This window comes from Dermacentor albipictus, chromosome 8, assembly GCF_038994185.2.
Source record: "Dermacentor albipictus isolate Rhodes 1998 colony chromosome 8, USDA_Dalb.pri_finalv2, whole genome shotgun sequence".
NCBI classification, from domain to species: domain Eukaryota; kingdom Metazoa; phylum Arthropoda; class Arachnida; order Ixodida; family Ixodidae; genus Dermacentor; species Dermacentor albipictus.
The window spans coordinates 93,708,839-93,722,815 of NC_091828.1; the positions used below are offsets into that span (position 1 = coordinate 93,708,839).

The 13,977-nt window shown below is 49.0% G+C and overlaps 1 protein-coding gene across 2 annotated transcripts in view; it reads right to left on the reverse strand.

Annotated features, from left to right (window-relative positions):
• The window catches only part of LOC139048854 (uncharacterized), an 82,019-nt gene that overhangs the window by 6,508 nt on the left and 61,534 nt on the right, over positions 1 to 13,977 (reverse strand). For both annotated transcript variants that reach the window (XM_070523729.1, XM_070523728.1), the window contains 3 exons: positions 12,542 to 12,636; positions 8,821 to 8,965; positions 5,871 to 6,074 (listed from right to left, as the gene is read on the reverse strand). In XM_070523729.1, the coding sequence (XP_070379830.1) occupies positions 5,871 to 6,074; positions 8,821 to 8,965; positions 12,542 to 12,636 (444 nt within the window). The remainder of the gene's footprint in view (positions 1 to 5,870; positions 6,075 to 8,820; positions 8,966 to 12,541; positions 12,637 to 13,977) is intronic.

Consider the following 13,977-nt stretch of genomic DNA (forward strand, 5'->3'; position numbering starts at 1 on the left):
GCGCGCCAATCGATTTCATCGGACTTTTTGGCAAATATCTCGAAACTGGTGTCATCCAGGAAATACATTTCAAGTGCAAGCTTGCACTTGAAACCAAGCACCCAAGCTATAATTTGTAAATTCCAATACGTGACGTAAACTAATCATTTAAGGGGATAACTACTGATTTTCTCTTCATTAGTTGACTATGCGCTTCCATTTATCCTTCTAGAAATTCCTGCCTCTTCGAATAATCCAACTCGGGGATAAGACATACCCTATATGTCACAGGATATTTTTTTTTAATTCCGGAATAAAACTGATCTCCCCATATACATACCTGTGGCATACCCGAGGTATGCACACGAGGGATCACATCCACCAAGGCGGTATGATAAGGAGATGTCAGAACGCAGCAGTAATGAAGCAAAGCACTTTGAGGCTGCAAGTAATACATGTGGTGCGTGGACATTCGAAAAGCGAATCGGTGTCTGCTTTAACGTTAAAAAAAATGCAGTTCTGTGCTTTCAATCAGAACTCTTATCAGGGTTGAAGATTAAACATAGGTCAATGGGCCGACTAGATTTTGGGGTGAGGCAGTTCAAGGTTACATATGTTCGGCTTCTTTTGAAATCAGAGAAGGGATCAGCAAAATTAGTTGTGAAGAAAGACTAAAAAAGATGGAAGGGAAACTGATAAATAAAGGGTACAAATACTTGTTTCTCAATAGCGTGGACGCGGATTTGAGAGACCGGTCCAGCAAGCTGACAATGAAGTACAGGATCATTCAAAATGTACTAGACAGCCAGGAGCCGTAAAAAGAAAGCGAGAGTAACAGAGACGTTAAATTTCATGCAAAGGGTGGAAACGAAAGAGACCGTGTAGGTTGAAGAAAAAAAACAGCGAGAAAGACATCAGGCCCGAAAATGTGTATGATAACCCAAAGCCAGTTTTTTCCTATCTGAGGCCCAATCTGGCTATCTGAGGAGAAGCGTGTGGGTGCGATATGTGCCACAGGATCAGGCATGTGTGTGCTGCAAAAGAAAAAAAAGCCCGAAAATGACTCGTCACGTCGTATTATTCACCGAGCGAGACCCGTAGTAATGTCCACCTTCCAGAAGCGTTGTGATCAGGAAAAAATGAAAAGATAAACTTGTCAGCTGTCGAGATGAGAGATGTTAAGATCATTGGGTGAAAAAAATTCGCCGACGATTGCAATACTCTCTAACGCGCAATTTTTGCGCAGCTGCATAGGTGTTTTCATTTCGCGATATACTGAATGGCGCTGACAAGGGTCCCTACAACGTAAAACTATTCCAATGTGTTTTTGTTCCAATCTCGCGACGTGAAATTTGCGTAACCGCCGGCGCAAGCATCGGGCAATCACCCGCATAGTTGTCTGAACAGACCAACAAAACGCTTTCCTCGTTCATAGGAAGTAACTTTTGTTTCCTTGAAAAACGAATAACATTGCCTACACTGAGCGGCTTGTCTTATTTAATTGGCTGACAAGAGGCGAGGAGCACGCTCAAGTGGAGAGGGATTCGATGGGGCCGAGCCACTGCACTGAAAATCCATCACCGGATGAAGGGGATGGTGCCGGCGTCTGCGATTGGTCCGGTTTCCCTTAGTTGGCTTGCGGTTGCTGCTCGAAAATCGCGGCGGCATGCAGCGGAAGCTTAAGAATGACGCTAAAACGGATCCTCATCAAAGAATAGCTGGCAGTACGGTGTTGTAAACGTGCCGAAAGCGCTCGAAAACGCTATACGGCCGCGCGTAAAGCTTTATTACACGCTAATAAACCCATGCTGTCCGGCAGGTGCGAGTAGCCAGTGCGTGAGCGATTGACGGCAGCCATCTTTTATTCCTTTCGGGGCAGCCTGTGGCTTTCAGAAGAACATACCGTTTTGTTCGGCATCTTAATGCATGTTTAACGCGTACACGTCACTTTGATGCGATGAGTTTTTGCAGTTTTGTGACGTCGCGTGACAGGCCGATGAAGTGGGTGACGCCCGAAAACTTTTGGCCAATACCCGAGGGGGCTAATGGTGAAAAGGTGTCGAGTCAGAAATAACCGTTCTTTTGTTCGACCAAATCAATCATAATCAGTGTGTGCGCGTCATATCAACTGGGGAGCTATCGCGGTTTTCGTGACGTCGCGTGACACACAGGTGAAGTGAGGGTGGTCCAAAAAGTTTTTGACCAATCGCCGAGGGCTGTTTGCAGAATTGGAATAGAAAGGTTTGGAATACTTTTACGTTATAGCGCCCAAGCTGTCTGATGCGGCGCGTCGCAAACGGAGCGAAGTGCAGCGCGGCTGCCTCGCTAATCGTGACGAGTGGCGTGATTCACAACAGCCGCCGCAGTAAGACATCCGCTCATGCAGCGCTTTGTTTCCATACAGACCCCCCGCGCTACTCTGGCTCCATCTCGTCGAAATCGTCGCCGCAAAGTCGGTCCTGCGTGGCTTTTCGTCCCACGCTCTCGCCATACCCTCCTCCTCCGCTCTCCGCCTCATGGTTCCGCCGCGTCATCCTTCTGCGCTTCCGGCTCGCCTGTGTTCATTCTCCCGCTGCATTAAGCGTTCGCTCTCATCCTTCGCTGTGGTCGTTCGCATGGTTACGAGGCAGGATGCGCACACTCACCGCAGGAACGGGCGCCTAAAAGCTGCGCTCTAAAAAAATAACTGGGAAGAGATTATCAGAACAGGAGTCATTTGCGAGCGTAGATATATGTACAGTGATGATAGAAGCTTTAAATACGAAAGATCGAGAGCAGATGGGGAAAAGGCCGGATGAAGACAGTGGACAGTAAAGCCTGCTTCGATCAAGCAGGCTGGGCGACTACTTCTCGCCACTCCGTTTCATGGAGAATGCCAATTCGCGACAATGGTTGTCGGTTCCGGGTTGCGTTCGTTGCCTGAGTGCTACAGCGTGTCTCACGTTGAGGTGTCCCGTTTCATCTTGCCGGCTCATCACACAGCTGCGTAACTACCGACTCCCGCAGTCCTTGGGCACCGAGTGACGGAGGGAGTAGCTTGCCTTCGTGGACTAAGCGAGCGGAGAATAACGCGCTTGGTGAGCAGCTCCTATCATGTGGTCGCCACCACACTGCCCAGATTCCGTCGTCGTCGTTGGTCATGATGCACGTCGTCGCTGCGGCGTCGTCATATCCGCCATGGTCGTTCCATCGCCCCGACGCCTCCTGGGCGTGCCGTCGTAGTCGTAATGCGCTGCCGTGCCGTCTGCTAAAACATGTCCGCAATAACTTGCGCCGCCATCGTCGAACACCGTTGCCGACGCCGGCACCGTAGCTCACAGGTATTGCTAGGGTGTCTACTTTGTCGGAGCTATCGCTGAGATATTTCACTTATGCTTGCCGACTAGCTCAAACGAAGGCCTTCATGAGCGTCCACTTTATTTGTGCAGTCCGCGTAAGTTATATTCCGTTATCTTAACAAATATTCTGTTTCTGCAAACGAAGAGAGAGAGAGAAATAACTTTTATTTATATAGCCGGCAGATTCTTGGGGGGGCCAACCCCGCCTAGATGGCGGCCAGAAGCCCTTGAGCTCTAGCGGCATCCTCGGCCTGCTGGACAGCCAAAAGTTGGTCTTCGGGGGCCGAGCTGGACAACACGGTCTCCCACTGCTTCCGATCCTGAATTTTTCGGCCCTGTCGTGGCGCCCGAGGGCAGGCCCAGATAATGTGATCCAGGTCCGCCCTTTCTTGACAAAGTTTACAATTGGCCGAATATTGGTCTGGGTAATAATGATTGTAAGACACCGGGTTCGGATATGTATTTGTTTGAAGGAGGCGCCATGCCACCGCCTGCTGCTTATTAAGTGATGGGTGTGCGGGAGGAAAACGCACCCTTCCCAATCTGTAATGATTAGTAATATCCCTGTAGCCAACCATCCGGTCCCCTGTCAGCCCCAACCGCGGCGCCCCGGTGGCTCGGTTTGCGAGTCCTCGAGCCACGGTGTCGGCCGCCTCATTGCCGGGGAGAGAGGAGTGCGCAGGCGCCCAGATGATATGGACAACCCGCTCACCGCGAAAGTTTGCCAGGATACGTTGTGATTCCGGCGAGATGCGTCCCTTTGCGTAATTTAAAATGGCGGTTTTAGAATCACTGACTATTATCGTGGCCAGTGTGGAAGCCATTGCGAGAGCAATGGCCGATTCCTCAGCCACCTCGGCTCTGTTAGTTTTAATAGATCCGCTGACCTTACGCTCACCTTGCGAGTTCACTGCAACGATACACATATTCTGAGTAGTCGTGTACTCTGCCGCGTCGACGTACACCACGTCCTGAGAGCGTTGGAATCTCCTCTGTATAGCTCTTGCCCTTTCCTCCCGCCTTTCCCTGTGGTGTTCAGGATGCATGTTTTTGGGTAGCGGTGGGATAATAAGCTGCTTTCTTATGTCGTGGGGAATGTCTACTTTAGTGCCATACTGTGATGCGTATGTTACTCTAAGCTTGTTAAGTATGTGTCTGCCAGTAGGTGTTTGTGAGAGTCTTTCATATTGCGCTATCGTATGGGCTTCTATGAGTTCTTCGAGCGTGTTGTGGACACCTAAGGCTAGAAGCCTGTCATTTGTTGTGTTTATCGGCAAACCTATGGCTTGTTTGAATGATCGTCTTATGATGCCGTCGATTTTTGTCTTTTCTGCTACTTGGAGATTTAGGTAAGGGGTTACATATACTATGCGGCTGATGACAAACGCCTGGACTAGACGTACCAGATTGTTCTCTTTCATCCCATAATGGCGATTAGCTATTCTCTTAATTAGCCTCAGTGTTTGTTGTGCGCTGTTTTCTAGTATTCTGATTGTTTCCCCGTTGTGACCGTTCGCTGATACCTGGAGTCCGAGGACTCTAATGCTGTCGACAATAGGTATTTGGGTGCCATTTACAAAAAGCGTGATGTTTGGTTTACCCGTAGAACTCTTACGGCCCCTGCGTGTCGGTCGGTATAGAAGTAATTCTGATTTTTGCGGCGAGCATCTCAATCCTTTATCCATAACATATTTCTCAACCTTATGTATGGCTGTTTGGAGGATTTCCTCAATCTGCCCATCACTTCCACCTGTTACCCAAAGGGTGATATCATCGGCGTACAGGCTATGCTGTAATCCTTCTATATTTTCTAGTTCTGCTGGCAGGCCAATCATAGCTACATTGAAAAGAAAGGGAGATAAGACTGAACCTTGTGGTGTGCCCCGGCTTCCGAGTTTTATCTCTTTGGATTTCACTTCACCGATTGTGATTTGCGCAACACGGTCAGAGAGAAAGTCTTTAACATACGCGTGGGTCCGTTGGCCCACTCCTAGGCCTTGTAAGTTTTCTAAAATAGCCCTGTGGGTGATATTATCAAAGGCCTTCGTAAGATCAAGACCAAGGATAGCTTTTGTATCTAGTGTTTGAGGTCCCGCGTCTATTATTTGGTGTTTTATTTGCAACATAATGTCTTGTGTAGACAGTTTTGGTCTAAACCCAATCATGGTGTGCGGGAAAAGGCCGTTATCTTCCATGTAATTAGTTAGACGTGTGAGGATGACGTGCTCCATGAGCTTGCCAGCACACGACGTTAACGATATAGGCCTGAGATTCTCAAGGTGAAGTTTCTTTCCCGGCTTTGGAATCATTATAACCCGAGCGGTTTTCCATTGTCGTGAAATATTACCCTGTTCCCAGCAGGTGCTAATATACCTGGTGAGGGCCGAGATAGATTCATCATCGAGATTTCTCAGGATTGCAAACGAACAAATTTTTTTTTATAACTTTCTGCGCAAATGGCTCAAGCAACGCAGAATTATGGCATGCATGAGAGGTGCACGAATACATGAAAGCCGCGAATGACGTCACGCGTCTACTGGCTTTTCAACTCACCGCTTTTGGGTTTGTTAAGTGAGTATGCCAAGAAGAGCGGTACTCGTTAACGGCCGGTTGGTAGATGGCGCAGCGGCCGGCTTTTGGGTTTCGGATGTCCGGATATTGCATCCTTGCCTTTGTCCCCGCCATCGTGAGCACCAAGGAAATCGGTCTACTCACGCCGTTGTTGAGCACAGTTAGGGCTTCCGCCATGGCTTCGGGCTGCGCGCAGAAAAAAAAAATGCGAGAAGAATAAAGGCTAGATTAACGAGTACTGGCTTGCGTCTTTCAAGTTGTAAGAGAACATCCAACACGCGCTTCCAGCGCTCGTTAGAGAAATGGCATTTTCTCCAGTGTAATGCGTAGATAACGCCGAAATAGAGCTCCTGCCATCGTCGACGTTATCTTGGGGTCAGTAGCAGCTAAGTCGCAGAACGTCGTGACTCAAGGCAGCGATACATAAGGGTAAAAACATGGGGCGAGGTTGTCATAAAAAATATTAGGCAGGCCGGAGACACAGTACCTTTCTGGAAAGGATTAACAAAACGCTCAGCCGCAGTGGTTGCTTAGTGGCTACGGTGTAGGGCTGCTAAGCACGAAGTCGCGGGATCGTATCCCTGCCGCGGCGGCCGCATTTCGATCGGGGAGAAATGCGAAAACACCCGTGTACTTTGATTTATGTGCACGTTAAAGAACCCCTGGTGGTCGACATTTCCGCAGTCCCCCACTATATACGGCGTTCCTCATAATCAGAAAGTGGTTTCGGCATCTAATTCCCCGTAATTTAATTTACCTAAATGCTCGACAACTACGCGACATGCGTAGAAGCGTCTATATTGTCGCTCTCAACAATGCCTAACTTATCAAAATGTAATCCGGCGCACAGGTCGCAACTGTAACGCTATGCTGGGTTCACGCTTTTACGCCTACACAAGAGGTCGATGGCCATGCTAGAAGATATGCATTCGATGGAAGAATGTTCAGCAACGCTGATATAAAGAGGTTTCAAATAAACCTCCTTGGCGTAGAAAGAAGTATACGGCGCCACAGACAATAGTTTAATTAACGGCTTGACTGCCATTCACCCGTTTTGCTTTTGCGTCTCTGGTTTGATGAAAATTGGAGCGGGCGCGGCCCTGCTGTGGCACCACCACGAATGATAGAACGTGTCTAACGAGCGGTAGGGAGTTGTGCTTAGTGTCTGGAATGTTTTCTGACGTTTGTGTGAGACATATTGTGTGCCATACGCCAAATTACGCAACAAAGAAAAGAAAAACAGGAAAAGGATGCAATGTAGAAAAAGAATTATGCTTACACGGAATTCAAGGCGCGCACAATCCGCATATCGCTACACCGCAGTTTCGTAAACGTGCGACAGGAGTTGAGAGCTTCCAGCGAGAGCTCAAATGGCAGCAGAACCAGGTGTATGATAGACGCGAACACGCTATAAGAAATGCTTTCAATCGCAGTGTTATTCAAGGAGTCCTTAGTTAATTTTTTTTCTCTCACGAGTGGGGAACACTATATTATTACGTGTTTTGTACCCAACTGCTTAAAGGCAGCCGTCCATTCGCCCGCGTGTCTTTTTCATCATGCTGCTTCCGGGTCTGTTTAATGGGCGTCACCGCCTGGAACGTGCATACGGAATCTTCACATTCATTTCTAAGCACCACATTCCGCTACGCAGTGTGCGCTAGCGCAAAACACTTGCCTGTTCCGTCCCAATGCCAATCGGCGAACGAGTTAACAACAATTTGCGTTGCACCTAGTTACGCACCTAGTTTCTTCGCAAGAAGGCAAATGAGCGAGCCAACGGCACTCATGCCAAGTAGTTACACTGTCCTGAGTCGTTACAACGTAAACCTTTTCCAAACAGTTTTTTATGCGAAGCATACTAACCGCACAACCACGCTCTTCCTTGCTGCGAGGCGCGCGGCCGCGTAGCTACCATATGACGTCATAGCAGCTGCAAAAGCGGAGGCTCAACTCGTGCGCTCGCTTGCGGCCGCGTAGCTACATAGCCGGGTCTCAGCTCGTGCGCTCGCCTGCGGTCGCACAGATGGTACTGCGGCCTAACTCCCGCTCCTCCCGCTATACCAGGTTACCAATACCGCTATACCAGCGGTATAGCGGTATTGGTAGCGGTAGAGCGTATTTATTGGTTTGAAAATAAAGGAATCAGCAGAGTAACGCATGAGTTGTTTCTTCGTCTAGCCCAACAAATATAGCCAAGCAACAGCAGTTCACCAGGCTAAACAGTGGTTCAACAACTAAAATAAAGGCTAGTATGCTTCGCATCCTGGGCGTAACCTTAGCTAAGCCACAGCCATTTTTTTTTATTCGAGATCCACCTATATACCCCTAGGTGACCGGCCGAGATTTCTGAGGCCGCGCCCATTTTTGCCTGTCTCTCGAGCGACGTCAGGAAACAAAAAAAAAACGAGACTTCGAATCGACGTTTACGCACACATTATGCTCAGTTAAGCGGAAACGAACACAGCAATATCGTGGAATAACCGCCGGCATGCACCGTTCCGTTCGGAATAGAAAATGGCTCCCTTCTTGTCGGTGCTATTGCGGCAGCGGCTCGACAGATTGGGCCTCGGTGAAAGGAGCCTGGGGACGAGTTTGACATGCCAGGCGGCCTGTTTACGACAACACATGCACTGTAAAATAATTTACACCCTAACAGGTCAAAAAGGGTGCAAATGTGTCTATAACTCACACCATTAGGGTGTTATCTATATATTGGACACCCTAAGGGTGTGAGTTATAGACACATTTACACCCTTTTTTAGTCTTCAGGGTGTAAATTATTTTACAGTTTGGTCTAGTGCTTTCAGTACTACCCAGTGCGGCGGAATGCGCTAAAACAAGGTTATTTTCCATTCCTTAAGAGGTGTATACAAAAAAAACAATGCAAAAGCTGATTACTGCAAAATGTCCGCGCAAGGTGCGTACCGCTTACCACAGTGTGTCCGTAGTTCGCCTGATACCAGAAATCAATCGGCCGGTAGTAGATGTTCGGGGGTAGCAGCACTTGTTTTTTCACGTCAGGTCCCGGAAAGTAATCGTGCGCCGTCACAACGATTAAGTCGGGCATCTGCGTATTCCTGCGGAGAGAACACGGTCGAGAGCTGAGCGGGTGGAAAATGTCCGCCACGCTGTTTCCTTCATTTCACCGAATGACGAAGCAATTAGAGCGGATTGCGAAATCCAACCGCTCCGAACCAACCGTGGCCACACAAGCATCTGGACCAGTGCTTAAGGGCTTGCACGTTACACATAGGTAACTGCAATGCAAGCTTTGCTTAAAAACGCCCAGGCTTCTGAAGCAATAGCGACTCCCGGGGCCTTCGCTGAGGCATTACGCGCATTAATTGGTAGGCCTTAACGGAGTTGCCACGGAGTCAAAGCTTTAACACATGGCGGTGCTCCCGTATTCAAAATCCCGTTGTCGGACGCTTAACGACTGGATGCAGGCCATGCTATGCAGGCCTCTACACATACCTAAAGCCCCTACATCCACGCGCCACCGCCGACCAGGTTAAGTACCGCCAACCTACCCTCCTCCTCCACGCTCCTCTCCCACTCACCCCCTCAGCTTCCGGCGTCAAGCGGAACTTACGTAGCCTCAGCTTCCTGTTCCGAGTGGAAGTGACGCTATGTTTTTTAGCGTTGTTTACTTTCGCGTCTACGGAGAGGCTTTAATTGCACCAGCTGCGGTTGAAACTGTTAATGCGATTCCATCCAAGAACCACCGCCTATTGTAATCGGCGATCTGGCCGTGTTCGCTGCTTCGCGTCAACCTGCGACGGGTTGTGCCACGAGAGACAACGTACAGTGGAATGTAGTGCCTGGGTGCTTGGAGACCGCTCCCGTTCTTCGTGCATTTGGAAAACAGCGACCGCAAACTACTACTTCAGCGGAATACAACAGCTTGTCCCCTTTGAATTCTTCTTGTTTTGAAGCACACATCCCCTCCAGCTAGCACGTATGGAGGGACTTTAGTGAAGGAGTTCGCGACGCCAATTTGTACGGCAGACGGATAGAGTTTATGCTGTTGATTCTGAGGTTGAACTTGTCTCGTATGGCAGATCGAAGGTAACGAACGTCCCAAGTGTGTGCACTGCGTGAAGTACTGCAATGACGTGAAGCTGCGAAATATAACAAGTTCAAATTTGCGTGGAGGTCATTCAGTGACATGGTGAAAACAAGTGTGCTTTTCTTGAGCGATATGAGTGGAGGCGTGCAGTGAATTGGTGCGTGCGCGCGTGTTGTAACGCGTGCAAAGGTGTACGGCGAATTGTGTTAGTGTTGTGACGCGAGCAGATGTGTATGGCGAATTATGTTCGTGTGTTGTGCCCCAGCCCATGGAACTCCGCACTTTGTCAGAGAAAGGGGACGACAGGCAAAGCGTGCGGGCGCAGCGTACGCAAACAAGCACGTAGACGCACACGAATGACGCTTGGTGGAATGGCTAGAGCGAGCTACTCAAATTAGCACCGGTTGCTAAGCACGGGCGTCTCAGCATCGTCTGCTATCACAGTGGAAATTCTCGCAGCGCAACTCCAGGAAGCGTAAACGCCAGAACCGGAAATCTTAAAACTGGACATGCCGGAACCGGAAATGCCGGAAGCGGAAATGCCGGAACCAGATTTGGTGTGAGGGGAAAAGGCGGTTGTCGGTACTTTAAAGAAAGCGGTGGTGGCGCGTGGATGGAGGGGCTTTACACATACCGACACGAAAACATAAACCAAAATGCCCGAATTTAAACGTATAATTTCATGAACTTATGCCAACACGTCTCCGTTCCGGAATCCGACACAGCAGAAAAAAACAAAGAAATTCGTTCTGGCCCTCAAGGTCTTCCGGCGCACGCGCAATCCAGCGTCAATCGAACCCAGTTAGAGGCAATCGGTGAAACATTTCCTGCGATTGTCTAGACCCTCGCAACGCCAGTGGCTCTCTTGGGGGGCTGGGTTTTCGCGCATCTTTCGCTCTTTTCCGCAAGAGCGTGGTCGTCTCTGTGCGTCGGCTTTCCGTCAGAGGTGAGGCGAGGTCGAAGTCGCGGGACATTTCCGCGCTGCCGCTGCAGCGACGAGGCAGTTGTAATGTTACACGATCTGTTTTTCTCGCCGCGCGAAATCCATAAATAGTATTCGTTCATTTTTTAATGCGAAAGCACCGTGTGCTCCATTAGGCGAATGCCCGGCATCTTCGTCGCCGGCGTGACCGAGCGATGGAGCCGAAAGCTGTCGACGGCGCAAAGAGTAAAACACGCGTCAGAAGTGCTCGGATTGGAATCAAGTTTCTCGGCGAGGTTTCTGTAATCTAACTAGATTAATGTCTTTCAAAAGAAAAATTTTGCACATTTCCGTCTGTGTGGAAATCGAGCCCGGGCCTTCGGGGTGCGAGGAGAGCACGCTTTCCCGACGCCGCGGCGGCCTCGTGGTTCTGGCTGACTAAAGGCGTGGCCTAGTGCGTGCGTCATTGGACACGTGACGGCGCAGCCCAATGGGTAGGAGGTGGCGCCACGTCATGAATGTACACAATGAGCGCGCTGCCTCCCGGGTGTTACTTGCTCTTCGGATTTCATCGGTCGGGATTTGCTATGACCAGCAAACCTCGATAACAGGCCTATAGTCATTATAGTCGCTATAACAAGCGACTATAATGCTTTCGCATTCCCATACGTAAGCATGATTATGTGTTTGTGCCGATTTTTTTTTCTTTGTTGCTTATTTGCCATCACGTGCAGACGCACAAAACATGACATACTAAAAAAAGTTAGAAGAAAAGATAGTTAGCTTAAAGGAAGAAATGATACGACAGTAACTAATTAACTATTATTATTGTAATATTAGGATGAACCGGAAAGAATAAATGCGACCTTCTTAGGGAAACTTGGGCGCATGGTAAAGACTTGCCTCCCCACCCCCTTTCCGCCGGTTGTTCGAAATAAACCACGAATGTTCTCTGATGGCATCTGAGAAAGGATCGCTGATAGCTGGTCCATTTTCCGTGATATTATGGCAAGAATTACAGAGTATAGAGCTAAACCCAGGCCACAACAGAAGACGCAGAAATGCATTACCTTAATATTTTCTAGGGCTGGTCGGTTTACACTTAAAGCAATAACATAGCTTTATACGGATGGGTACCCCAAGGAAGAGTGCGTATGTCAGCAGTGAGGGCCACCTCCTAGCTGGACAAAGACGCCAGGTTGCTATTTCCTTTATCCCCTCTGTCAATGAACAAATTAGAAATCCTTCCTGCTGTCCAGCGCTATATTGCGCTCTGAAACTTCTGGTGGATGACAGGAATTTGCGACTGAGCTCTTGAAGGCAGTATAACTGCATTGCCCCGGGCCGCTGGGGAGAACGAGGCTTTCCTCTATCGTGAATCGAGAATAACTCCCTGAAAGGGGAGTGAAACAGGAGATAATTAGCTGCTGCCTTCTAAAGGAGGCTGCAGTAGACTTGGCCTTTTTTTTTTCTGCCAGAAACGCCCGATACACACGCGATTCCCGAGTCTAGTTATCCAGGAAAACTGGCCAGATGCGTTTCTTTTAATGAAGTGGCGGCGTAGAAACGGCTGTGGTCGAGACGTCGTCTCTGTCTTTCTCTCCCTTTCTCGTCTTCTCAATGTTCAGAAAGAACGCTTAGCAGGCAGCGCTGGAAACTTACCTGCACATGTCTATGAAATAATCTATGTTCTTCTTGCTGTCGAACTCGACCTTGTACACAATCTTTGCTGTCGGCCAGAACATGTCCCGGATTCTCTGGAAACGAGTGACAAAAGACAGGTGGATACGATCACGCACACGCTTAAACTATCATTCTTGTTACCGTTACTTTAGAGACTTCTACGCGATTCTAGACACATGCCTAAACCACCGAACCGAGAGTCCAAAAAAAGAATGGCACGCGATTCAAACTCCAGTTGAAGTAGACAAAGGACGATCTTCTTGCGCCTGTTGGGAGTCAGAATGCGGCGCAGCCGTTGCGAGTACGGCGATCTGTCGCGTCACGCCTCGTGTCAGGCGTGTATATGCTGAGCGTCGAACTGCTTCAATTCTTTTTGCTGCGTCAGGGTCGGCCTTCCTTTTTAGACTGCACTGTTTCCGGGATCGGCTCGCAATAGAGGCTGGAAACATATCCGATGAGGAGGAGGAGGAGAAATGAATTTTTACCGAATGTGAGCAGACGGAAGGTTTGCTCGTGTCTAAGTGGGCGGCTTCCTCACTCCGCGGGACGCCATAGCCCCTCGCCGCCAGTCCGGCCCTGTTTAGCAGACGCGATTGGTTCTCGGGGCTTGAGCTGGCCAGCTGGTCCACCCACATGCTCCGCGGTTGGTTGGGAAATCGGGTGTGCGTGGTGTTTTTCTCGCCTTCCCGTATCACATAGTAGAAGGTGTTTGGCACTTCACAGTCCTCGCATTTGGAGTCGTAGTTGGTTGTACATATAACGCAAAATAATGTACCGTGCGAAAAAGTCTTTGTGTGTAATTGTCCAAGCGTGACTCCGTCTTCTCTGGATACATCAGAGTGTAGGGGAGGGTAGATTCTCTTTCCTACTCTGTACTGCGCTAAAATGTCCGTGTATTTCTTTGAAACACTTTATCCTCTATTCCTATCTCCTGGAGTGCGGATCTGACACGGAAAAGCAGGGGCTAACTCGGCTAGAACGTCCTTGGCTTTAACATAGTCGTAAGAAGAATTGCTCGAAGACTGTACCCTATTTCTGTATTCTCCTATAATCTGATTTGGACGGGAAAAGCTACGAAGGGATATCGCCCCCGCTCGCATTCGCAACCAAAAAAGTTTACCGCACTCCTATGCAAGAAAGAAATATGCGTCACGGGATTCCATGTAACGTTAATTCTTTAGTTATGTGTCGTAAAGTAATATATTGCTAAATGTAACACGCAAGACGTCGCAGATCGGAGGTTATCTAGACCCAATGAGGAGGGAGCCACATGTTTCTGTGACCAGCTACCGCAAAGCAGTGCTTTCGTGCTAGCGACGAAAACAGTAGCAGCATGGCCTGCATGGAATCACTGGTGCGCGGATAATGCCCGATTTGAAGTAACCCAATGACCACAAGTTGTGGTGGTGATATAT